Source organism: Vipera ursinii (genome assembly GCF_947247035.1).
Source record: "Vipera ursinii genome assembly, chromosome: 2".
Taxonomy (NCBI): domain Eukaryota; kingdom Metazoa; phylum Chordata; class Lepidosauria; order Squamata; family Viperidae; genus Vipera; species Vipera ursinii.
In genome coordinates, this window is record NC_139513.1 from 168,120,910 (window position 1) to 168,147,836 (window position 26,927).

At 41.5% G+C, this 26,927-nt stretch overlaps 2 protein-coding genes across 2 annotated transcripts in view; both read left to right on the forward strand.

Annotated features, from left to right (window-relative positions):
- Positions 1 to 3,516: 3,516 nt before the first annotated feature.
- LOC310633778 (caM kinase-like vesicle-associated protein) lies at positions 3,517 to 18,140 on the forward strand (the record flags this gene model as incomplete). Its single annotated transcript, XM_083351658.1, has 10 exons — positions 3,517 to 3,611; positions 6,194 to 6,325; positions 11,903 to 11,977; positions 13,052 to 13,190; positions 13,379 to 13,499; positions 13,825 to 13,900; positions 14,784 to 14,920; positions 15,316 to 15,394; positions 16,938 to 17,025; positions 17,937 to 18,140. The coding sequence occupies 10 exons, from the start codon at positions 3,517 to 3,519 to the stop codon at positions 18,138 to 18,140; spliced, it is 1,146 nt and encodes a 381-aa protein (XP_083207784.1).
- A 2,666-nt stretch (positions 18,141 to 20,806) lies between these two features.
- The window catches only part of UBA1 (ubiquitin like modifier activating enzyme 1), a 41,857-nt gene continuing 35,736 nt past the window's right edge, over positions 20,807 to 26,927 (forward strand). Inside the window, exon 1 of the mRNA XM_083351421.1 lies at positions 20,807 to 20,876. The gene's annotated coding sequence lies outside the window, so the exon portion shown is untranslated. The remainder of the gene's footprint in view (positions 20,877 to 26,927) is intronic.

Here is a 26,927-nt window from a genome sequence, read left to right on the forward strand (position 1 = left end):
ATGGATTTGTTGCTGAGATTCATGGCGATGACTCACCCAGAATTGGCTGCATGAATATGGCCCCGGCTCTCAATGTTTCTTTGTGCAAGGAAGATCAAGTCTGCTCTTGCTCTGTTTGAACAAGAAGGAGCATCTGCGTCTAATGATACCCCTTGGGGTGCTTTTAGAATGCATTGCGGAGCTAGATTTTGAGAATGGGCAGTTTGACCATCCTTTGAGGGAAAAGGCATTGGAAATTTCACATGGGTGTCACAGATCATCTTGATACTGAGGAAAGTGTCCTACTAGCACTATAACAGCAGATTTCACATTAACAAATTTTAACCTGGCTTCTATAGTACTTCTCAGATTTTTACGTAACAGAGACTACATTTGCAGGATAAACTGGCACGTGCTTAACTTCCATAAATATATGGCAATTAATAGTTAACCATGGTTACAATTAAGCAGCCAACACACCCCTCCCCTACCTCCCAATTACCAGATGCATAACCTCTTCATATGCTGCCTTTTCTTTTCCCCTGGAAAAACACTAATTTGAAATGAAGACTACATTTGCAGGATAAACTGGCACGTGCTTAACTTCCATAAATATATGGCAATTAATAGTTAACCATGGTTACAATTAAGCAGCCAACACACCCCTCCCCTACCTCCCAATTACCAGATGCATAACCTCTTCATATGCTGCCTTTTCTTTTCCCCTGGAAAAACACTAATTTGAAATGAAGACTACATTTGCAGGATAAACTGGCACGTGCTTAACTTCCATAAATATATGGCAATTAATAGTTAACCATGGTTACAATTAAGCAGCCAACACACCCCTCCCCTACCTCCCAATTACCAGATGCATAACCTCTTCATATGCTGCCTTTTCTTTTCCCCTGGAAAAACACTAATTTGAAATGAATTGGTCGAGAGAAAATGACTGCCCCAGAGTTACCCAGTGGCAGAGGAAAGCCTTGAGACTCTCTACTCCGATGGTCCCCAACCTTTCTGGCTCTGTGGACTGGCAGTAGCGGTGGCAAGGGAAAGGGGATGGTTTTGTGCACATGCCCAGCCCTTGCGCAAATGGGGCTTTGTGCACTTGCCCACCACTTATGCAGCCCGGTTCCCAACGGGCCATGGACTGGTACCAATCCATGGACTGGGGGTTGGGGACCCCTGCTCTAGTCCATCCCAACATTGTAACCACTAGGTCATGCCAGTGCAAATCAGAGCTAGTCATACATTATCCATTGTCTTCTTTTTTGCAGGGATAGAATCCCAGTAATCAGTTGACAAATAGTTGACAAACAACAGGAAGCTCATATACAGACGTTACGCAGGATACAGGGAATGTCTAATGCTTCCCACATCCCCCTCTTTTCTGATAAGACAGCCCATCAAAACTGCAAAGGATAAAAAACAAATATGGAACAGCAGAACAGATGTTCCTGCTATGTCTGACCTAGTTTTCTTAAAGGACTAATAGTTACCATTTACTTTGAAACATGCTACACATTACACCAAGGGCTCTACTTGTCCAAGACAAACGTATTAGAATTACTTTACCTCTCAAGATGGATATTTCCATCAAAAGCAGCATATCTGCACCATGAAGTATAATGTGTGATAATTTGGAGCAAAATTTAGAAATAAGAACGAGTGACCAATTTTACCATTCTAAATGGCTAAGTTCCTGAGCTAGTTGCAGATTGTTATCCCCTACATACAGACCCTGAATGCCATTTTGGATCTTTGGAGACAGATCAGACATAATTGCAGTCAATAAATGAAAGGAAGGAACATCATGATAGCTAGATGATGCTATAGCGTACTGTTAACCCTAAAATAGATTTGGACTTTGATGTGACGCAATGCACACATATTTATATGCCAAGTCTTAAACTGGAACTGCCTGACAGGATTATGAAGGAGGTGAAAAACTGCAAAGATAGCCTGTGACATTATGAATCAAAATAGAATATTGTCTAAAAAGCCATATCATTATACTTACTTTAATCTTTCAAACATTGCATGGTTTTCTTCTTCCCCTTTCGGGAACTCATTCTGTTACAAAAGGAAGACTAAAGGAAGACTGTTTGTATATGTAGAATTTCATATGCAAAAATATTAGAAGCCTCTAGTAACCAGCAATCATTAACAATTGTTTAAAGGTAAAGGTAAAGGTTCCCCCGCACATGCGTGCTAGTCGTTTCCGACTCTAGGGGCCGGTGCTCATCTCCGTTTCAAAGCCGAAGAGCCAGCGCTTGTCCGAGGACGTCTCCGTGGTCATGTGGCCGGCATGACTAGACGCCAAAGGCGCACGGAACGCTGTTACCTTCCCACCGGAGTGGTCCCTATTTTTCTACTTGCATTTTTACGTGCTTTCGAACTGCTAGGTGGGCAGAAGCTGGGACGAGTAACAGGCGCTCACTCTGCTACGCGGCACTCGGGATTCGACCCGCCAAACTGCCGACCTTCCGATCGACAAGTTCAGCGTCCTAACCCACTGAGCCACCGCGTCCCATATAAACAATTGTTTACATGGATGCAAATCAAGCCACAACAGAATACCAAAGAAAGATTATGAACCTTGTTGTCCAACGTATCTGGAGGGTAGCAGGTTGGGGGAAAATGCTTAAATCCCATCAAAATCATTGGGACACATCAGTCATCATTTTATTTAATTAAATTTTAACCTCTGAAACAAAAATTTCAATGCGCTTGGGCTTTTGTAAACTGAGATGCTCAGTAAACTTGGAGATGAAAAGTTTTCTACTCGTGAAATCAATGTGACCTCGGGTCATCATATAGGTTCCACCTTATAGGGGAGATGGGCGGCACAAAAATTTAATAAAGAAGTAAGCACGCTATCATGCTTTCCTCCTTGATGATGTGACCTAAGATCCTTTACTGGCTCGTTGGCCATAGGAAAAATGGAGGACTTCTAGAGAATTGGAGCACATGTTGAAAGTGTGTTCTCCTGTGAGTGGAGAGAGAGGCAGAACTTATGGCTTTAGCCTCAGCTCTAGAAGATTTCTCATTTTCCCTCTCTGTGTGAAGTAGGAAGGTCATGCTAATGAAGCATGAAAGGAATTCTGACAGAAAAAAAAGGCGTCATAAATCCACAGACACTTCAAAGTAGGACATAGCCTGATCCCCTCTCTCCACTGAAGGACAATGCCTCCGATTCAGAGCTAGTTTTGAGTACACATGAAGCTTCCATGAGAGGATAGAAATAGGGGATTTGATTATAAAAGTTGGGAAGTATTCTGCAAAGAGAAAAATGAAGCTGTTGGTTCAGAACAAAACATGCCGATCCTTCTGATTTGTGCTTGGAATCAAGGCTGTACTAAAAGCTGCATGACTACTGCTTGCTTGAGTATTTCCTTTTAAAGCTGGCTGCTTGAGGTTCTACAGCAAAAGCCAATCTCCATCTCCGACTTACAACCTGTAGGGAACTCAGGATAAACAGGCTCAGAGAAGTTATACCGAAACTCATAATCAGTCCTTATATTTCCCCCCAGGATGCCGTTTGGCTGCATCGGACTGCGGGATGAAAAGAATTACAACAGCCTTTCTGACATCACCGACAAGTATGAGATTGGACAGCTACTACGAGCGTAAGTAGGGAGCCTGCCTAAAACTACTCCCAGTTTGCTGGAGTCCTGAGGGCCACCTTAGAAAGCAATGGATTTGCAACCAGTGTCCTAATAATTTGAGAGATGCATCATTAAGGAAGCTTCTTCCTTTCTTCTCCACCTATTAGGAGATACCCTGCAGTAACACTGCCACATCCAATACACTGTGGCATCTTTTCATAGTCAGCCTATTATGAAATAGGCATATGGATTTCAAATTGCAGGACAGGTAGACTACTTTCTCTGCTGCTACCAGGTACATTCAAGGTTCTGGGTTTATACCTCCCGGCTGTGGATCTATGACCTTCTTTTCACTGTGGACTAATAGTCCCTCTCTCTTTGTTTGTCATGTTCTTCGTGCTGGGGTTCCTGAAATACAGTCTATGATGCTCAGTGGATACGGAGATTCATCTCAGCCTGTACCTGGCCAGATAATTTGCTGCAAGCAGCAGGAGGAAGGAACAGCAACATAGGTGCTGTGAAATAGCTTATCTGATTGCAGCTGCATTACTGGCTGCTGAGCGGGAAGAGCAATAGCTACCGGTAGTAGATGGCTTCCCACTCTGACTGCCAAATAGACAATCTAGTCCATATGGTATTTATAATATAACACGACTCGATTTCAAACTTTTTCAACACTAAGATTACAACGCTCAATGAAGAATAGAGGGACGGTATCAATACATACAACAGTATTGCTAATACCAGATCACCAAAACTAATAATTATGTTAATAATAGAAGAGTTAAAGGATTAGAAAACTATTCTAACAGAACAATTCCTCTATGTAATGGGTGTCAAGCTCGCCACCTCATGTGACGTATCGCGAACTCTTTTTGCATTGCTGGCAATGGGGTAGGCACAACTTCAGTATGATGAAACCGGCCCGCAGTCCGGCAGTTTGACACTCCTGCTCTATGTTCTCTACTGTGGCCCACACCCTCTAGAGCAGGGGTCTTCAAACTTGGCCCTTTTATGACTTGTGAACTTCAACTCCCAGAATTCCTCAGCCAGCATGCCTGGTTGAGGAATTCTGGGAGTTGAAGTCCACAAGTCATAAAAGGACCAAGTTTGAAGACCCCTGTTCTAGAATAACATGCCCCCAGAGCTATAGACAGCACTCACTCTCCTGGTATTCCAGGAAGCCCTTAAGATCTGGCTTGGTTTCCAGCTAATATGGTTGTTATTAACTGGTGGGGCCCCTGTGGCATTTTTGTACTGTTTGTATCATTAGTCGTGTAGTAATTCTAGTCATGTGCCTGTTAAGACGGATTTTAACTGCTTTGTGTGACAATTCTGGGCTCCATTATGGCCATAAGTCAACAACTACTTATAGCTAAAAATTACTTCTGCAGTCCAATATTTTCCACATAGGATGTCCTACCTGCTGCCGGCGTCGACTCCCCTCTGCCCTGTGCGTTCCCACAGAGAGGGCCTCCTCAGGGTGCCTCCAGTCAGAGAATGTCGGCTGGTGGCCCCCAGGGGGAGGGCCTTCTCTGTGGGCGCTCCGGCTTTGTGGGATCAGCTGCCGGTTGAGCTCCGGATGGCACCGGATCTCCGCTCCTTCCGGCGCAGGTTAAAGACCCATTTATTTGAACAAGCTGGCCTGGCCTGATGGGGAGTTACTTAGGGTTTTAATATTTATATATATTTTCTATTGTTTTTACTGTGGGCAATAATTTAATTCTTTTTTAACTTTTGTATTTTTGTAGTTTTATGATATGCCCTGTTCACCGCCCTGAGTCCTTCGGGAGAAGGGCGGTATAAAAATTTAATAAAACCTAAACCTAAACCTACAGATTTAAGAGCATAAGCAAGAATGCCACTCTCTGCTAGATTTCCGTGGTGTCACTCAACCTCTGTTAAACTGAGCCCAAAGAAGAGTTAGCAACTGAACTTCTTACTCCAGTCAGCAATTAGATAAGTGCCAGTGATAAGGCTGTAAGTGAGGCAGTCTGCTTTTCTTTACAGGTAATTCTGTGGCATGTGCTTGCTGAAGAAATTTATGCAATGGCCTAAAAAAGTTGTTTATGTAAGGCTTCCCAAAATGTAAATCAAACTTGGAAATAAAATAATCTTAATGACTTTTATCTTACCCCAAATACACAAAGGGATTCTGGATGTTTCAAGTCTGCCCTGGTGTTTTGCCTTTACCTATTAACTCTATTTATATTCTCTCTTTTCTCCACTCCAAGGAGGTAAAACACTGTATAAGCTCTCCTGTCTCTTTGACACATACATTTTATTCCTTCAATAAGCACATCAGGTAGGCGAGGCTGAAAAATGGGGACCATATTGGGCCTTAAAATCTCTGTTTTGCTTTTTTTTTGATCTTGACCAGAAAAAGCATGTAAAATATAGTTCTGTCACTATCTATTAATTCTGATAGGTAAACAGTTTTAATTAGTTGATGCTGGGATAGACAACAGACATTAGACATCTCTTTCCATTTTGGCTATATACCATCTAACGATATTTGGCTGGTAACTATAGAAAACAGAACATCAAGAACATCAACCTAGACATTAAAAAAAATGGAGTTCTTTCTGATCCCTATTCCACAGGAAGGAATTCTGTGAGATCTGTGTGGCCCGCGAACGACAAACAGACAGGCTGTACATCTGCAAGAAATTTCTCAAGAAAGATGGGCGCAAAGTGCGAAGAGCAGCCAAGAATGAAATCTTCATCCTAAAAATGTAGGTTCCTGATGTGCTTGTGTGCACGCATGTACAAGAATTGACATTGTCCTTCTGCATCCTTGAGTAGCAAAAGGAATTTCAGTAAGAGCCACAATCTGTATCACTGTAAATAAAGATACTCCTTTTTTGTGGCAACTGCCAAATGAATTAGATATACCGTCCTAACACATCTGGGTTGCATATATCCAAATGGCTACTAGATGGCCACTCTTTGCTGTCATCTAGGGGTTGCCCAGATTTCTGCATCCTCAGTGAGGCCTAAACTGAAGAGTGTCTATAATAAGTTAATGGTCACTCTAGCTAAGTTGTAGCATATATGTTCAATTATGACAACAGATGTACAGGGAAGGTACTTGAGCGCGCTGGAATAATGAGAGAGGGAACAGAGAGACCAAAATATTGGGGAAAATTAAAACAACAGACAGCAGCAAACATGCTGAGGTATTAAGGAGCCATCTGCTTCTTTGTTTTCCTGGCAAGGCTTCTGTGCCCTTTAACAACTGTACCACTAGATAGGAAATTGCTCACTACAGCTTTCCTCCTCAGTATTTTTGAAGAGTGGAAACATATTCTCTTAATGGAAACTGCATCTATGGAGAAAATATGCTCACCATACGATCAAACAAGAGCTGTGCAAGATAGCCAAACTTTAGATCAGGCAGGTTTGGATAAGAATCCCCTGATTAGCTGGCTCTGGATAACTGCTAAAGCATCCGTTTCCAGACTTACTTGGAAACATTGCAATGCTGATATTTCCCACCGGAAAGTAGGTCAATGCTGGCAAGTAGGGGAGGGCAGAATGGCTTCTCTTTTCGGATGATTTAGTGACATAGGACAAAGGACTACTGTGTATGCTTACTCATTTAAATCCTACTTTTTGTCCACTGCACCAAACTGATGTCAATGTGGTTCCAAGGGAATCTTCTAGATCAGGGGTCTTCAAACCTGGCCCTTTTATGACTTGTGGACTTCAATTTCCAGAATTCCTCAGCCAGGCGTTGAAGTTTACAAGTCATAAAAGGGCCAGGTTTGAAGACCCCTGTTCTAGATAGTCACTAAGCCAAATTCAGCTCTATCCTGGGACAACTATAGCAAGTCTCTGGCTATCAAAATGATAAAAAAGAACTAGGCTCAAGATCTGGAGAAACTTGCCCAAGTGGGGGGAGGGGCTCCCTGCCAATCAAAGCTCGATATATATTTACAGCAGTAAAGTAACAATGAAAACTCACCGTTTCCCAGTACGTATGTTTCCCTGCAACCAACAGATCCCTGGAAGCAGGGTTCTACCCCACTAGACAGCACCCAAGGTACAGACTGTGCAGAGAGACTTCAATCCAACACACACTTGCAGGAACAGTACACACTAAACAGCACAACCAAGTATACAGGAACATCTGTATTGTATACAGGAACATCTGCACAATGTATGGGCTAACGTTCCCTCCCAAGCCCAGATGGGAGGTTCCATAGGTCATGGAGAATAACAGAACTCGGATCATGTGTGACTTCCAGATTCAAACAGACAGGCAGACAGGCACTGGACAGTCAACCCACAAATGATTGTAGCAGACGACAGAAGACAGCAGTTGTGATAAATGCAGCAGTGCCAAGTGACAGCAACTTCAAGGAGGAGTCCCAAAGGTGCTTTTATTCCCCCCAAAAGGCAAGTGGACTTGATTGGGGTTTTTTTCCTTTGAAAATATTTTACTTCTCATCTTTTCATAGGAAAAAAAAACTAAGGAAATCCAGTTGCCTTTGGGGGCGGGGGGAATCAGCTTTGAGACAATCATGACCTGGATGATTAAGAATCTTCTAGACATCAGGAAGGAGTATGGGAGTTGGAGAAGTACCAGGGCCTGAAGGAGGAACTAGAGAGGATGTGGAAAGTAAAGGTCAAAGTGGTGGCAGGGACACGCAGAGTTGTGACTTCTAAGTTAGAAGAGTTGGCTCCAATAGACCCCAGGAGCAATATCGGATCTCTCTGCCATGGAAGAGTGCAGTGCTAAACCAGTTAAGATACTCTGGAGAGCCCACAACCTCCCATGCCTCTGGTAGAGGACCTGAGATTGAGGGAGGACATATAACACCCACAGCAGCAAGGTTTTTTCCCCTGCTCATGCGTGCTAGTCATTTCCGACTCTAGGGGCCGGTGCTCATCTCCATTTCAAAGCCGAAGAGCCAGCGCTTGTCCGAGGACGTCTCCGTGGTCATGTGGCCGGCATGACTAGACGCCAAAGGCGCACGGAACGCTGTTACCTTCCCACTGTAGTGGTCCCTATTTTTCTACTTGCATTTTTACGTGCTTTCGGACTGCAGAAGCTGGGACGAGTAACAGGCACTCACTCTGTGTGTGTATGTATGTATGTATGTGTGTGTGTATGTATGTATGTGTATGTATATATATATATATATATATATATATATATATATATATATATATATATATATATATATATATATATATATATATATACATACATACATACAGAGAGAGAGAGGGGGGGGATATAAAAAAGCTACACACCCCTATTTAAATGCCAGGTTTTGAGATGTAGAAAAATCAGACCATAATAAATCACTTCAGAATTTTTCCCACCTTTAATATAACGTAACAGTATAAACTGTATAATTCAATAGAGAAACAAACGGAAATATTTTAAGGGGAAAATAACAATAAAAAACTTACAATAACATGGTTGCATAAGTGTGCACACTCTTAAACTAATACTTTCCTGAAGCACCTTTTGATTTTATGACAGCGTTCAGTTTTTGGTGGTAGGAGCCCATCGGCATGGCATATCTTGCCTTGGGAATCTTTGCCCAGTCTCCCTGGCAAAAGCACTTCAAATCTGTCAGATGATGAGGGTATCTCATATGCACAACCCTCTTCAGGTCACCCCACAGATTTTTCAATTGGATTTGGGTCTGGGTTCTGGCCAGGCCACTCCAAAACATTCATCTTCTTCTGATGAAGCCATTCTTATTGTTCTGGAGGTATGCTTTGGGTTGTTGTTGTGTTGAAAGGTGAGATTCCTCTTCGTGTTCAGTGTTTTAGCAAAGGCCTGAAGGTTTTGTGCCAAAATTGACTGATATTTAGAACTGTTCATGATTCCCCCCCACATCTTGACTAAGGCCCCAGTTTCAGCTGAAGAAAAGCAGCCACAAAGCATAATGCTGCCACCACTAGGCTTCATTGTGGGTATTCTGTACTTTTGGTCATCCACAGTGTTTTTTCATTATGGCCAAAAAAATCAGTTTTGGACTTACTAGACCAGGGGTCTTCAAACTTGGCCCTTTTTTGACTTGTGGACTTCAACTCCCAGAATTCCTCAGCCTGGGAGTTGAAGTCCACAAGTCATAAAAGGGCCAAGTTTGAAGACCCCTGCTTTTGTCAGACTTGAGGTATGTTTTTGCAAAATGAAGCCAGGCTTGCATTTTTATTTTATTTTTTTGAAGAAAAAGCTTCATCTTACTACTCTATCTCACAGGCCAGACATATGAGAAATATGGGAGATTGTTGTCACATGTAGTACACCACCAATACTTGCCAGAAATTCTTGCAGCTCCTTTAATGTTGATGTTGCTTCTTGGCTGCCTCTCGGACCAGTTTTCTTCTTGTTTTTTTCATTAATTTTAGAAGGACATCCAGTTTTTGGTAATGTCACTGTTGTGCCATATTTCCTCAGGTTTTTGAAGACTGTCTTCACTGTGTTCCATAGTATATCCAATGCCTTGGGGGGGGGGGAATTGTACCCTTCTCCTGACTGATATCTTCCAACAATGAGATCACTTTGATGCTTTGTAAGGTCTTTGCAGAGACCATGGCTTTTGCTGTAAGAGGCAACAGAGTACGGTAAATGTTCCAAAAATCCTACTACAACAGCCAAGTTTTATATGGTGTTGATCAGAGCTAAACTTTAATTGATGGCAGGTATGCACTGACTACTACTTAACACCAGTGAATGTGATTGGTTAATTCTAAACATAGTCACATCCCTAAGCATAAGAGGAATGCACATTTATGCAAAAACGTTATTGTACATTTTTCCAACAAGGGTCCAAATCATTTGCCTATTTTGATTCCAATAAGTTCAAAGTCAGGTTCACACACAGACATAAATCAAAATAACTATTCCCTTTACCTGTTTTAAACTTCCCTACATCTACTTCTTAGTAAGCTTTTTGTTAAAAAAAAATTAAAACATTTTTTTCCTTGGTAATTCAGAAAGAATGTTGACCCACTAAGTGGAATTTTTTATCCTACTACTTAGAAAATCTCTGTTGCCCAACCACGAGATGGGCAGAAAATAAATTTGATAGACAGACAGACAGACAGACAGACATAAAATGTCTCTTTGGTAGTAAATTAGTTACATTTGAAAGTGTTTAAGAAGTGGAGTTGTACTTCATTGAAATCCTTTAATTCCCGGTGCTCAACTCACAAGTTGAATGTAAATACCTGCATTCCTGCAGTCTACTTATGAGGAGCAACTATCCAGAGTATAAGTGGGCAATCTCACAATCTCTCCTTTTTCTGGGGACATTGCATCAACCAGAATTTATTGTCTGGCCTCTGACTTCATCAAAAACAGCTTTAGCAGGTCTTGATGCCCATTACTATGCATATAGTGGGACCCAGAGGCCTCAGAGCTGCCCACCAGGGCCTCCTACTATTAGGACTTATTGTAAGGTTTGTTAGTTTTTCTTTTGTTCTTAAATAATGCCAACAAGTTTAATACAATTTTATGATAGTCCTAACAATAGCAAGGTTATTAACTGCCAAATTATTTGGGAAATATTCCTGTTCCTGTTCTTTTTTAATAGCACGTAGACAGCTGAGGCATAATTATAGCAAAACCCATAATTCAATTTGATTTAATTCCATTCCTTAACAATGCTAATTTTCTCCTCCAATTGCAAAATATCAGACAGTATGCAACAGCAAAAAACAAAATCCAATAAAATCATAAATCAGATACCAAAGATAAATGTCCTCAGGTGGGGGAGGGGGGTGTCTATGTTTGTTTTCAGAATGTTAAAAAGGTAGTATTTCCAGCAGTAAAAAACAGGTTAATTTTTTGCTTTAAATTCATGTTGAGTACTTTGAGTCAACAGCTGTTATGTAAGCAAGCAAAAAAGTAAAGCAATGACAAGGAAGAACGAGATTCACATCCTCAGAAAAAGAATGAACATCCATTCCCTTTTCTGTCCCCCATCATTCATTGTAACTAATGCTGCTTTTTTAAAAAAAAGAAATGCACCATTTATTTTCTGACCTGCTGGCATCACAAGAACTGTTTTAAGTTTCTTTACTGTTTAAAGGCCAGGCATGAATTATTGAGATAGCCGTAGGGCAGGCTGAGATTTCTGCTGACTTGGTCTCTGTAGAAATGAACTCTGGGGGGCAAACAACAGAGCCAGACCAGTAGGGGAAGAGGCAAGGCAAGAAAGATCTCAGCAGCGGAGGAGATGGAGGATATCACAGGCCAGGCAAATTGATGACAGGCAGAAAACATTTATGATTGGGCTAAGGGGATGAGGGGAAACTGAGGTCTCTCTGCATTTTTCTTCCAGGGTGAATCACCCCAATATATTACAACTGATTGACACATTTGAAACGAGGAAGGAATTCTACATTATCCAAGAATTGTAAGTTTGACTGAGAAGTGATGATAGATATAGATTAGATGATAGATAAGATTGATAGTTAGATAGATAAATGAGATATACAAAAAGAATACAGAACATTAATATTAATGTACTGAAGTTATTTCTTTTTCTCCCCCTAGGCTGAAATGCCAGCTTTATTTTATTGCATTTATTTATTTATTTATACTTTCCAAGGAAATCAAAATAGCATACGCAGCTTTCATATAACCCCCCTTTTTTTCAACACAACTATTCTATTAGATGGTTTAATCAAGAGAGACATTATTGGCCTAAAGAATCCAGAGAGTTTTGTGGCTGATATGAATTGAGGTCTTTCCACTTCTAGGCTAGGATTACTCGACACACCAAACCAAGCGTGCACAGGGCCCCAAGCTGCTGTCAGAAGACTTGAGAGCAAACAGAAAGCCTCCCCTAACATTATCACCAAATCATACCTTTTCATGCCACAAAAGGAAAGAATAATTCTACATATGAAAGGGAATCATATAAATAATTTAATTTATACATTTTTAAATTGCAGCTGCCCGCTTCTTTGTCCCAGCTGCATCCACAAATTTCTGGACTGCAGCCGTTAACATGTCAAAGGAGTCATCTTTGGGATGGAGAAAGTCATCTTTGCCACTCATACCCCAAACTAAAATCAAACTATACTTTAGCACGATGGAGAAACTGAACCAATGTACTGTGGTTTGTAAACATGTTTCATGGTTTATATAAATGCAGCCAAATATGTCTATAGCAGATGATAGTTAAGCAAGCCTTGGCTCAGTGGATATATAACCCAGCCCAAGTGTGATTCACCCCGCCTTCAGATTGCTTCTGTTTAGCATTCTGAACAGAGAAACTGCGTATGTCAAGCTTTACCCTGGCAATGATATGTATGGTGTCTTTGCCTCGTACTTAATCATACCACAGCTTTGCTGCAGAAGTCCAGATGAACAGTAGATGGTAGCAAAGGATGAGACTTTCCCATTATGTCTTTGTATGCCACTGAGTGGTCATCTGAGGTCTACTCAATTCCACTTGTCAAGCTGGCTGTGGTATTCCCTACAGGGCGACTGGCGGCGATGTTTTTGACTGGATTCTGGACCAGGGCTACTACACAGAAAAAGATGCCAGCAATGTTGTGCGGCAAGTACTGGAGGCATTAGCTTATTTACATAATCTGCACATTGTTCACCGCAATCTAAAGGTAAAGAAACAGCACTGAATGCTAAAGCCAAAATTTTCAGAGCAACTATCCCCTCTAGCGGTTTTACCTGGGATAGCTGTCCTTTTAGCACTGGAAGACATTTTCATGAATGGGGGGCACCGCACCCTTGCTCCCTGTTGTGAAGGAGAGTGCAAGGAGGATGGCTAATTTGGGGCTCTTTCTTTTAGCTGGAGAATCTTATGTACTACAACCAGAATAACCGCTCAAAAGTGGTTCTGCGGGATTTTTACCTCTCACGCTTTGAGAATGGTGCCATTACAGAACCATGTGGGACTCCTGAATATTTAGGTATGTACTTGCCTTTGGACAGAGAAGAAATATCCCAGATGTGAGATATTTTCTCCTTGCTACATTGCAATAAATGGGCTGAAAACTAGAAGCTCCATGACAGTTTGCAAACTGTCCTGAAAAAGAACCGCACAAGCAAATATTCAACAAGTGGAGTTTTTCTCTCCGTAAGACAGAAAAGCTCACCTCTTAAATTTGTTTTTTGTGTATCGACAGAGTTCTATTGGGAAATGTGAAATCTAGCAAATCTAGCTTCTTGCTGCGCGGGATATGTCTTGCTCACATTTTCTATGGTTGTCTTTGATCCATTTGTCTGCCCTCCCAGCTCCTGAAGTGGTTGCTCGGCAACGCTACGGACGTCCTGTTGACTGCTGGGCTGTTGGAGTTATCATGTTTATTCTGTGAGTTCCATTTGTGTTGTGTGTGTGTGTGTGAGAGAGAGAGAGAGAGGAGAGGGAGAGGGAGAGAGGGAGAGAGAGAGAGAGAGAGAGAGAGAGAGAGAGAGAGCGCCTGCATAACAGAATGTACAGAGAACGGGCAGGTCCATATCTTTGCAGTTGCTTTGCTAGGACTATCAGATCTGAGCTACACAACGGCAAACAGCTGCTAAATAGAAGTGATATGGAAAACATGAATTCTTTGCTGCCATCTAATGGTTACCAGGATTTCTGTAGCCTTGATATACTATGCTAGGTGGACACAATAACCCTCCTAATCGAGCACATTTGAAGCACGTCAATCCAAGGAGTGAGGTGAGAGCCAGCAGGTCCCAGGCTAGAGGGAGTTGTTATATAAACATTTTTCAGCAACTTCAGCAACCAAGCAACCACCTCCCATGTATCCTTTGGAGGGACTGAGAGGAGGATTTCATTCATACCTCCCCCCACCCACCCACCCACTCCTGATATTCATTTAGAAGGATTAGGGGAAAAGCCCAGTATTTTAATTCTGGAACATAGCCACACAGAAATCTCTGACTCTTGCACTGTAATAGGATGCCAACTGTTGCGTTTCAGGTTTCATTCTTGTCTGCAACAAGATTCTAAACTAGCCAAATTGTGTCTTCTGCCAAATCTAGTTTAGACTTGAATTAACATTAAGGGATTGGAGACCTTTGCTTTACTGCCGAACGCGGGTGTGAAGCCTAAGAGTCATGTTGGGACAAGTTAATATAAGTTGAAAAACCACAACAAGCTGACCAGCATATTTGGCTGTAAGCATAAGCACTACATTAAGAAAACCTGTGACTTCTTTTTCTTCTTCTTCCCTCGCTTACCATCACAGATTGTCTGGGAACCCCCCCTTCTATGACGACACAGATGATGAAAATAGTGACAGTCACAATCGCCGCATCTTCCGCAAAATTCTGGCTGGGGAGTATGACTTTGACTCTCCATATTGGGATGACATCTCCGTCGCTGGTAAGCACCATCCAGTCTCGTTAGCTTCTCTCCCATAGACGTGGAATTGCTCTTATGTACCTACAAGGCCAGGAGGAAGTGGGACACCTCTGAAGACTTCTTCTCTGCAAGCTGGAGATGCCATTATGAAAAGGGAAATGCTTGCCAATTTTAAGAAAGCAGAAGCACAACGAGGAAGGAGACTGCAACTCTGCCCATTCTTTGCTATTCCAGTTTCCTGTCTGAAAACAGGAATACCGGTATTCAAAATTTCAATCCTCCATGCATTAATCTGTTCTATTTTCTTAGAACAGTTCCTGTTTGTTTCCTGCAATGTGGAACCACAAATATAACCCTAAGAATGATCATCTGACTCTCCTAAACACTAATTCCCTATCTTTTCTATTTTCTTGAAGCTAAAAAGTTGGTATCAAGACTAATGGAAGTAGATCAGGACCAACGAATCACAGCCCAGGAAGCCTTGGGACATATGTGGTGAGTGGAACTCTTTCAGACAGGAGCAAATGCATACCCTGTGCACAGATATACATGGCTGACGTGCTACACTGCATCACCTAATTATGTATCACACATAATGGTATCAATACTAATGGGATGTGAATGAATACAAGATGACATGTAGTGTTAATACCACTTTATAACGCCTTGGTAAGGCCACACTTGGAATAATGCATCCAGTTTTGGTCATCACGATGTAAAAAAGATGTTGAGACTCTAGAAAGAGTACAGAGAAGAGCAACAAAGATGATTAGGGGACTGGAGGCTAAAACATATAAGAAACGGTTGCTGGAATAGTCTAATTTAATGAAGAGAAGGACTAAGGGGGACATGATAGCAGTGTTCCAATATCTCAGGGGTTGCCACAAAGAAGAGGGAGTCAAGCTATTCTCCAAAACACCTGAAGGCAGGACAAGAAGCAAGGGATGGAAACTAATTGAAGAGAGAAGCAACTGAGAACTAAGGAGAAATTTCCTGACAGTTAGAACAATTAATCAGTGGAAAAAATTGCCTCCAGAAGTTGTGAACGCTGCAATAATGGAAGTTTTGAAGAAGAGATTGGACAACCATTTGTCTGAAATGGTACAGGTTTCCTGCCTAAGCCGAGGGTTGGACTAGAAGACCTTCCAACTCTGTTGTTCTATTCTATTCTATTCTATTCTATTCTATTCTATTCTATTCTATTCGATTCGATTCGATTCGATTCCTAAAGATCTACTCTATTCTATTTCTAAAGATACAGCCATTTTACTTCCCAACTCATTCCTTCTGTTCTGCCCCCCCATCCCCACCCTCAATATTCAGAACCTGCAAGTTTCTATCTCCCAACATAGTATTGCAGTCGAAAGACCACTGATCTAAATTCAAAGATGTGGTTTGCCATGAAGTCACTGAATAATTTGAGGCTAGTCATTATATCTGCATTATTCTATTTTGCAGAATTATTACAATGATAAAAAAATAAACACTTTCACATAAATAGGGAGGTCCAAAGCAATTCCTGAATTAACGATAAACAGAAAATCAGTATCTCAGTTCTGATGCTAAACCAATTTGCTAAGCATATCTAAATTCTCAGTATGCATATCTATTAAAAAAATCTTAGTTTATCACATTTTAGGGATCATTTATTTCTACTATTTGGCTAAAAATAATTAATGTTTGCTCTTAGCTCTTTCCTAATAACTAAATTCCTAAATTCATCTGAATGGAAAATAAAACCTCTGATTAAAGAATTTTGGTACAAGAATAGAGAGCAAGCATTCAGTCGTCTAAGGAGCTGCACATAAGCTAAGATTGCTCTACATAAAAAAACATTCCATATATTTAGGACTACCTCTTCTAAATGTGAGCTCCTTTAGGATAGATGAGTTACCTGACATAAAGAGACAATTTGTAAAATTAGATACAGATCTCTTGAACTGTTCATAGATTTTGAAAATCTCTTAAATTTTCCGTTTAAGATCACCCCTCAAAGTATGTGCTAAGCCATAATTCTACATTCTTTCTTTGTTCTCAGGATATCTGGAAACATTGCTTCTGAAAAGAACCTCAAAGAAGGGGTCTGTGCACAGATTGAGAAAAATTTTGCCAAGGCCAAATGGAGGGTGAGTCATTGGAATAGATCAATTCTATATACCCTAGTTTACAAAAAAAACAATGCTAAATTGGAGCAAATCCAGAGAAGGACTTGTAACTTCAAGGGAGTAGATACAAATTAGATATGAGGAAGAACTTCTTCACAGTAACAGCTGTCAATCAGTGGAAGAAGTTACCCTATGGCAGGGGTGTCAAACTGCTGGCCTGCGGGCCAGATGCGTCACTGAGAAACCACGCCCACCCCATTGCCGGCAATGGCGAAAAAGCTCTGATACGTTGCGTGACGTCACGTGATGTCGCGAGTTTGACATGTCTGCCCTATGGAGTAGTTTTTTCCCCTTTACTGGAGGTTTTTAAACAGAGGCTGGATAGTAATCTAAAAGAGATAGTGAGTCCTACAGTTTGCAGTTTGGATTTGATGACCTTCCAACTCTATGATCTATAACAAAGGGAAATATGTCAAGTAATCAGAAAATAAAGTATTTTAAGAAAAAGGTAGGGAAAAAGTGTCTTCAGTGGTGATGGGTCAGAAGGACCGATTCCTCCAGACAGGCTCTAGAGAAAGAATGTTAATCTTTCAATCAGCCTGGCCTCAGGTTATGCAAAGCTTATAGGACAAATAAATACAATCATGTTTTTCCTTCTTCTCTCCTATGAACCTTTAGAATCCAGTGTTTTAAGGAAAGCATTGATGCAAATGTATTCCTGCTGTTGTAAGGCTACAAAAAGAGGAGAAAAGGAAACCATGTTCCTACTTCCCAACATTTTACTTCTTTAGTTACAGCAGTGGCAAGCTGCAGATGCCTTAATCTGTACCAGTTCTTCATTCAAGAACCAGTATCGTTTGGTACTTGGGTGAAGAACCAGAAAGGGTAGCAGTTCAGATACTCATTTCTTGATATTGCTTTTCTTATTGCAGAAAGCCATTCGAGTCACTACATTCATGCAACGTCTCCGGGCCACAGATGTCAGTGGCCGCCTCCCTGTTACTCCTCGTACCGCTATGAGCGTGGCTCACGAGGTCACCATTGAAGTTCCCAGACTGGCTGAACATTTGGAGACTCCATGTTCACTAGAGGAGCAACCGAGCAAGAGAGAAGTAGCTGCTGAGCAGAGAGAATAGTTGCTCTTGCTTCCTGACGCTTTCTCTGCTGGATCAACACACTCTGCTCTTCAAAGGGGAGGGTTCTGTGGGATAGCAGCATGGGGGAGCTTCACAGTGGTATTATCCCTTTCCCTTTTCCTGCCTATTGGTCAGGAACTGCTTGGTTTGATGGACAGGCAACTGGACATCAGGACCACTCAACCACATCAAGTTATATATTGTATATAGGAAATAAAGACTGAGGATCAGAGGCACCATTAGCTAGATGATTTTCAGCTGTCATCAAACGCAGTCTACACCTCATACCTTTATGGGAGCATAGGCCTGCTTTTGAAGCCTTTCCCAGTAGCCAGTACAAGCCATGGCCCTTGTCCTCCAGCTTTACTTGTCCCCATGCAATGAACCCTTATGCCTTGCTGAGTGACAGTATTTCTCAGGTCCAAAGACCAAGGTCCCACAATATTTGCATCCCTGCCTCTGTGGTTTCATGGGGGCTTAGAAGACGACAGCACAGTTTGATCCAGTTGCTTCCCTCAGGGTGGAAAGCCAAAAAAAAAAAAAAAGGAAAAGCTTCACCTCCTACTTGTAGATACTCTTAGGAACTAAGAACTCCTACACTACTGGCAAAAGTATATCCAAAGGTAATGGAAAAGAGGTTAATGCCAAGCTAGGGAAGCAAGAGTCAGAAAACAGTTCATTCCACAAGTCAGAGGTCAATTTTCCAGCTTTTTCCCCATTCTACAATGCTGGTCTGACATGTAATAGTTAGCAACAACAGGGACAGCTTGGAAAGGGAGTAATCATGAATTTGTTACTCTGTTAACTTGAATCTCAACCTCAGCTGGACTATGGAAGGAGGGAATGGAGTAAGTGGTATGCATGTCCAGGCCAGCTGCATGTTTTATGAAGATGTTATTTTAATATAGAAAATCCTAACTGCCTTCTCCTGGTGCTGTCTTTCCCTCCCCTGGGGCAGTTCTGGGAAAGAAAATAAACAGGGTCTTTCTCTGATTATTGTCTTTTTTTTAAAACATGTGTTTCTTGGGGATGAATTTATCATCCAGGTACCTCAAAAATCCCCAAACAGGTTTGGGAAGAGGAATAAGAATCTAATTTTAATTTTGCTGCTTTGAAAAATACAAGGTTGTGTTCTCACAACACACTTATTCAGGCCACAGAACCCATTCATTCCAGCTAATTATTAAGACCTAGCAGTTGCAGTTGCACACAATGCTGAATATGGGTGTTAGTCTTGATTTGTCTGTTTGGCTAGTTCAGTCCAATGTATATAGCCTAGAAAATGGGTTAACTACGGTAGATTATTTTAGTGACCAAATTGAAAGTGTTGGGTTATTGCAGCTTAAATACATTACAGTGCTTAGATCTTTTTCCAAATATGACTAATCAGTCATCCTATATTAAAGCTATTTTTCGATTCCCAGTAAGAAAATACCTTGAAACTGAAGCATGGAGAAATAATCAACCTTTGACTGATAAAACCAATGAAGATCACATTAAATAAAAGTTTGGGTTTGCCTCTCAGTTGAGAAGTGGAATTTTGCAAAATTACAATGTATATTATAGAATTTTTTTAAACAGTAAATCCTTTTGAATTCAAATGGAACATGAAATACTGTCACCTGTCAATCAAGACAACCCACCTTGAGATAGTTGTCACCAGAACCAGCAACCTTTTTATCCAGGACTATATATCTGACAGTTATCTTCCCATCTTTATACATCTCCAAATCAAAGCAAAGGATGTCAAAACAGTCTAACATGTTTGAATACTTTGTTTGGAAGCTTTTACTGGTTCCCAAATGCAGAGATCAAGCTATTATGTGTGCTTTGGAATAAATCTACATTAAAACTTTGACACTGCATACACGTTTCTAGTCATTTTTGGTTCCAACTAAGCTATATTTTTCCTTCCCCATCATACGCCTCCATGTGAAATGTGAATTTACCTGAAGAAAACATTTGGACCAAATGATGCCACTCCTTCAACCCTAAAGTGACGATCCCAAGTAGTTGTGATTATTCAAAGGATAAAGAAACCATTCTTCAGAAGCATCCTCTTATTTTCCTAAGGCCCTCTAAGTAGGATATGTTCCCATCATTATCTGATTCAAATGAACCTGCCACATTGTCATCAATCCTCTTCTTCTCTTCTCCTCCTCTGTCCAACGCTCCTTCAACGCTCCTTCACCTTAACGCCTCTCGCGTAGACGTCTATTTCTGCATTTGATCTTATTCAGTTCTCCTGCTCGTTTCATCCCGTCAATCCCTCTCGGCTTTCAGCCCTTTTTATCGACCATTCGTCTCTAGTAGCCTACCCGCAATTCACGCGACCTCAGAAGCCACGTGCTCCCTTACCCATCCAGCCGATTGTAAACTACATTTCCCAAGTAGTCTTGCGCTCCCGGAGCTCCACCATTCCGAACGTGGGGGGGTGGGAGAATCGCGGCTTTGACTCTTCCTCCTTCAATCCAGCAATCCTTTTCGCAAAAGGATCGCCCACAGGAAAAATAGCATTTTCCTTATCAATACTGCGCAGGAATCCTTACATGACCCGATAAGGTAGCTGATGGTAGTGCTTAGGGAGGATTGGGGGGGGGTTACCTTTCTCACCTGTGCCTCTAAATGGACTCGGCCGACTCCTTCTTCATAGCAGGCGGCGGCGAGGGCCTGCAGGCATCGGTAGCGGCGGGAGCAGAAGCCGGAGTCGGAACTCAGACGGTCCAGAGTGGGGGGGTAAGAGCCGGATCGGGGGAGGCGTGAAGAAGAGGGCAGGGAAGGGGCGAGGAGCGAAAGCAAGGGTCAGCCCTTCTCCTCTGCTGCGTGGGGGCATCGTTTAGCGGAGAGGGTGATAAAATGATGGGCGGAAAGGGTGAGAGTGGAGAAGGAGAGCGGGGGCGGCGCGTTAAAGCCCAAGGTCATTTTGCTGATGGAGGGGGGGGGGGCATCAAGGTCTCTGGAAAAGGTATGGCCGGGGCAAAGTTCATAGCCTGTCATGCAGTTTGCAGGGTGGTGGTGGTGGTGGTGGTGGTGGGGGGTGTAGTTCACTTCCCCATCCCAGTATTTCCCAGCTGGGCATATTTTTCCTGAACGGTGGGATCAAGCAATATGGATGAGTTCCCCCCCCCCCCCCCGCCGCAAGCATTTTCCCCAGCTCGACCATCCCTGGGCTCTATTGATGCCGAGTGAGTGAGTCCTGTCCGTTGGTTGATAAGTAAACAGACGCATGCATGCTGCACATGCATAAGATAGGGAGAAGGTGTAGTAGTCACTCCCCTTTACCCAGCTCAGGACAATCCACAACGTTTCATATTCCTTATATGAGCCGCATCAGAGCCTCCCTATCTCGTAAGCAAAAAAAAAAAGAACATTTCTCAAAACTCCCCAGAGACAGCCTAAGTTTGGATGTGAGAAAAAACGGCCTCAGCAAAGCAACCTGCTCTGGATCTCTATAGTGATCAGAGGGAACCCTTTCTTTATTCAGCATTACCTTCCTGGCACATTGGCCTGGGAAGAGAATACTATCTTTAAAAGAATTGCTTAATTAATCTGTGCTAGATAGTTTCACTTCCAACCTTTATTGGATTGGGCTCGCAAAGCAAACCCTGCCTTAGTGCTGCTATGAAGCCTTTTAACAGCATCTTGGATCTTAGGAGCTCTTTCTTTGTATTTAGGAGAGACAAAGGGGTTGTAATCAGTTCTGTTGGAAGGCTTGTCAGGAAGAGAATGTGAATTTAAATGAGGCAGACTAACTGGGCTGCAGAAATTTGGACAGCCAGTAAACGACAGAAAAGAATTAGTGTTACTGCCATCTAGTAGTTGTCTGGAGCTTTGCAGCCCAGACTTGGTAGACCTAAGGAAATCTCAATGAGAATAATGGAAGAGGAATTTTCTTTATCAATAAGTAATGATAATGACAGTCTTTTTTTTTTGCATGTTTCAACCACACACCAATGAAAAGGATCTAATTTTAGGTAATTTAGGTGATTTGCAGTAGATTTTCAAGCACCTGATTTTTAAATATAATGCCTCATTTTAAATTATGCTGATGAAATTGTGAAAATTGGGTCACACTTGGAAAGGATATTTGTGTGCAGGACTATAGGCTCTATTCTGTTACTCTTGCCCCAGACTCCAGTTGTTGTATCTCCAAAGTTTAATAAAAAAACAAAGTAGATCCCATAAACCTAAAAACTGCCATTCTTGTTTAACTCAATGAATGTCCTTCTGATGTGTACCATAGGAGAACTGGAACAACATAAGACTTCTCTGATCTCTCTTTCTCTTAATTAGACTATCTAGGTTGCCAGTTGGAGTTATGTACATGGAGGAAAAATAATTTTAGACAGCCATATGCCTCCTAAAATTATTTATGCATCTGAATACATGGCTCAAAACAAAAATTTATATTCAGGATCAAAACTTAGCTTGCAATTCTTTCTCACTACTCTTGGTGTGGCAGCCAATAAAGCAAATTTATTATTGCTAAACAGTTGTTAAAAAAGCCTATAAATATCCTATTACTTGCACATCCACAAAGAAATTTATATATATATATATGTCTGTGCTCAGTACTTGATGTATTCTGATTTATTAAACCAGTTCATAAAATATATTGAAGGCAAGAATCTTGATTTAGCTCCTCCATTTTCAGACATGCCCTAAGCGCTGCTGAAGCATTGGCCTCATAGAAATTACTTTTCTGGAACTAGAAATTGGGCTGTTAGATTATCAAAAATGGCTTTCACAGTCAGCTTTTATTTTAGACATTGATATCCATTTCCACCTGTGGGAGAAAGGAATTTGCCTGCCTGCTGGTTTCTGACTTGTATCAGACTCTTTTTTTAAGAGAGAAGCAGGAGAGAAATCTGATATTAAGGCCCTGTGAGTCTCTTGCTAGGGAATGGTGTGAAGTCACATTAGTACAATAGGCTTAAACACAAGGCTGCACAGTGAGGCACTGCTTGTGGTTTTCCTTGCAAGCTGTCCTTGACTCCTATCTGTAAAAGGATGGCATGGTTTATAAACAATTATTTCAGTTGGTTTATAGCTAAAGCATATCTTCTGAATTCAAGATACATGCGTTTGGCTGAGTGTTATTGTGCATGCAACAGTATAAATGATACTGTTCACAGTAGTCAAAAAACTTTGCAGGCATGATCTCAATAGAGTTTACAAAAGCCCTGTTACAAAGAAAAGCATCTTGAAGTCTCAGCTGAATTTCAAAAAATAAATCTTGATTTTATTAACTTAAGTTCTATAGTTGATTAATAAAGTTTTCAATCTTCATCAGTATATAGTGATTTCTTAATACTTTAAGGCTTAACAGAACTCTTACTGTGATTGAGTAACATCTGTAATGTTCAGGAAAAGAAAGCTATGTATTGTATTTCAGTGAAGTCATAAAATGGCTTGAATAAATACCCCAAAATGTAGAATTAATTCTGCCTAGTTCAGTCATTTTTATGCAACTTGTCCACCTCTTATAACTGATTCATTTAACCTGGTTAACATGGAGCAGAATAGCTCAATTAATAATAATCATCTGTTAATGAACTGTTAAAACACTTCAAAACAGGGCTTTTCAACCAGTGGTACGGGTACCACCTGTGGTACATTGTCACCTGGCAGGTGGTATGCGACCCTCCTAGAAAAGTGGTAGTGGGGGAAGGGAGTGAGCTGAACCGGTGGCAGCACCGCACAAGCCTGAGTGAGAGACGGCTGGAGCTGCAGGGCTGTCGGGGCTCAGCGGAAGTGCCAGGATCAGTGCTTCTTCGGGGCTGTCAGGGCTCAGTGGAAGCGCCAGGATCAGCGCCAGAGTCTTGTGATTTACATTCAGATGCTTGGCAACTGATTCATATTTATGATGGTCACAGTGTCCCAGGGTCATGTGAAGTGACCAAAACCTGCTGCAACCACCCAGCAGAGGGGGGGGGAATAAAAACCAAACACCCCCCCTTGTCAATCCTCAACAGAAATGCTCACAACAATGAAAACCTGGGACAGAAGGAAGAGCGCAGCCGGGCAAGCAGGCAGGTGTCTTGCTCGGCTGTGGCTTGGGGGGCACTTTTTTCAGTGCCATTGTAACTTCGAACAGTCACCAAGCGAATTGTTGTAAGTCGAGGACTACCTGTACTTCATCACTTTTTTCCTTTTTTTGGAGGGGGGGTGTCAAGTTTTTGATACCTTGCTAGGCAACTGGTGATACGCAGATGTTGCCATATCCTAAAAGTGGTACAATGGGTGAAAAGGTTGAAAAGCCCTGCTTCAGAATACAATTTGGGGAAGTGTTCCCCAATGCCTCTCCAAAAGTTGTTACCAAACTTGTATTTTTAATGTGGCGCATAAAGAAAAGTATTAAATAGGTGAGTGGAAATAATGTTTTCTGTATCTGATTAATCTAGAGTAGTTTTAAATAAACGTCAGTTTAAATCAAATTTAGCTTTTGACCAGGCTCCATCAATTTTTGGAGGATAGTCTCTGACACATCAACCTCAAGAGGTGGAAAAAGATTTGCACTATTCTTTGTACTGTAAAAAAATATATGTCCCCGTAGGATAGAGGTTGGTGACTATCCATAGCCATGTTGACTGAGGTCCCCATGGGAATGTCAACGGGCCCTTCAGTGGCCAACCTAGACATTTAAAGAGGAAACATGCTGTCTAGCAAAACAAAACCTGATAAGCAGACATATTGGAGCTCGTCACTGCTTGTTCACGTCTTGAAATATTTTTTTATAAAAACTAGATGTTATCTGAGCCCTTGTCTCCAGTGAATTTTATGGCTCATTGTGATATCATGCTAGTTTAAGAAAGATAGCTGCTCCTTAGTCAAAAATCTGTTACCGTGCATCACAAGAAAAATTGTGTACTGTTCCCAGTGCTTTTTTTGTAAAAGAAAAAGGTGCCGGAACTCACACATGTCATACAACCCATTTTGCCTACCCTAGAAGGTTCCATCCAAAAAAGGTGCCGGAACTCCATTCTGAACGTTCTATGAGAAAAAAAAAGCCCTGACTGTTCCTATATAGAAGGATAACTTAGTGTAACTCCTTAATGCTAACTCTGACAACATCCTGTCCCTGCTGCCTAGGGGAATAAAGCATATGCTTATCATCTTCCTCAAGGCCAATAGAGTTGGGGTTATTGGTATTTCTGGAGGGGGGGGTTCCATAAGGCAGAAATCTTGACAGAGGAAGCATTTTTCTAAGACCTAACCAGGTAATACAGTTTCACTACGAGGATCTGGATATCCAGATTAAGTGGGGCAGATGGAAACTATCGAGGATATCTAGTCACACAAGTTACCTGGCCTCATGTCATACTGAGCATCAGAAGTAACAACCAACCACTGGGATTCAGTGTAGCTCATATAGCAGCAGTGCTATATGGATGTACTGTGTATTACTGATTGTTCCCCTGCATTCTGGACCAGCTGAAGTTTCTGTATACTCTTCAAAGGAATTCCCATGTAGAGTACATTGAAAAAGTGGAGGAATAATAGGAGATCGGACAATGGTAGATTAGTAAGGTACAAATCACTGCAAATAGTCCCTGTTTGAGCGGAAGCTATGAGTTTAGAAAGATCCTCAGATAGCCCACCAACTTTAACGGGGAATATAGACAATTAAAAAGGGTAAATCACTTGATATGGTGGGATATAAACTCCACAGCTACTCAGTCTATCAGGCTTGAGCCAAATCTGATTCTTCCCCATTTAGACATGTACAGTTTGCAGGCACTGAGAAACAATCCACTACCTGGAGCAGAGATGTAGAACTGTATATCATCAGCATAGTGATGATACTTGATTCAGTGGGTGACTTAGGTCAGAAGTTTCATGTAAATGATAAAAAGGAGCAGGGAAAGAGTTTGGTCTAATGCAGGGGTAGGCAACCTTGGCTCTTTTATGACTCGTGGACTTCAACTCCCAGAATTCCTGAGACAGCATGGCTGGCTCAGGAATTCTGGGAGTTGAAGTCCACGAGTCATAAAAGAGCCAAGGTTGCCAACCCCTGGACTCTAATGGTTAAGGCACCAGACTAGAAACTATGAGTTCTAGTCCCACTTTAGGCATGATAGCTGGTTGGGTGACTTTGAGCCAGTAACTTGTATTTCAGCCCAATCTACCTCACAGTGTTATTGTTGTAGGGAAAATAGGTGGAGGAAGGAGTATTAAGTATGTTCGTTGTCTTGAATAATAGAATAATAAAGGCTGGATAAAAATAAAATAAATAGAGCAAAGTCTACTCCCGGCAAAGAGCAGGTCTATGGGTAAACCTTTTCCGCGAATCATCACCATTGGAGCTGGTCCTGGAAGAAGGATAAGAATTGCTGGAAAACTCGGCTATAACCAAAGTCTTTGAGGCAGGAGTGCTCAAAGCTTTTGGTGACTTCATATATCTTTTTTTTAATAGTTTGGGATTATGAAATGGGTGGGGCTGTTGGGTTTTGCAATAGGATTTGGATCCCCCCTCCTTGGTTTTATAGCTTATTATTCATTTAGCATATGGCATGCAATCACAAATTTAATTTGGGATGATGTCATCACAGCCACACCATATATATAGCATGTGAACAATACAATATAGGAGATAAAATACTACATTAAGATAAAACCACAATAAAACCATCATAATAGGGAATCATCGAATTGCAATGGGATAGATGTTATAATTTGATATCTAAGGAAGCTAACTATCTAATTGCTTCTGGTGTGGCTGTGGTGAGATGACCTCAGGTGTCTTGAAATTTTCTGAGGGGACATTCATAAACTATATGTGTTATA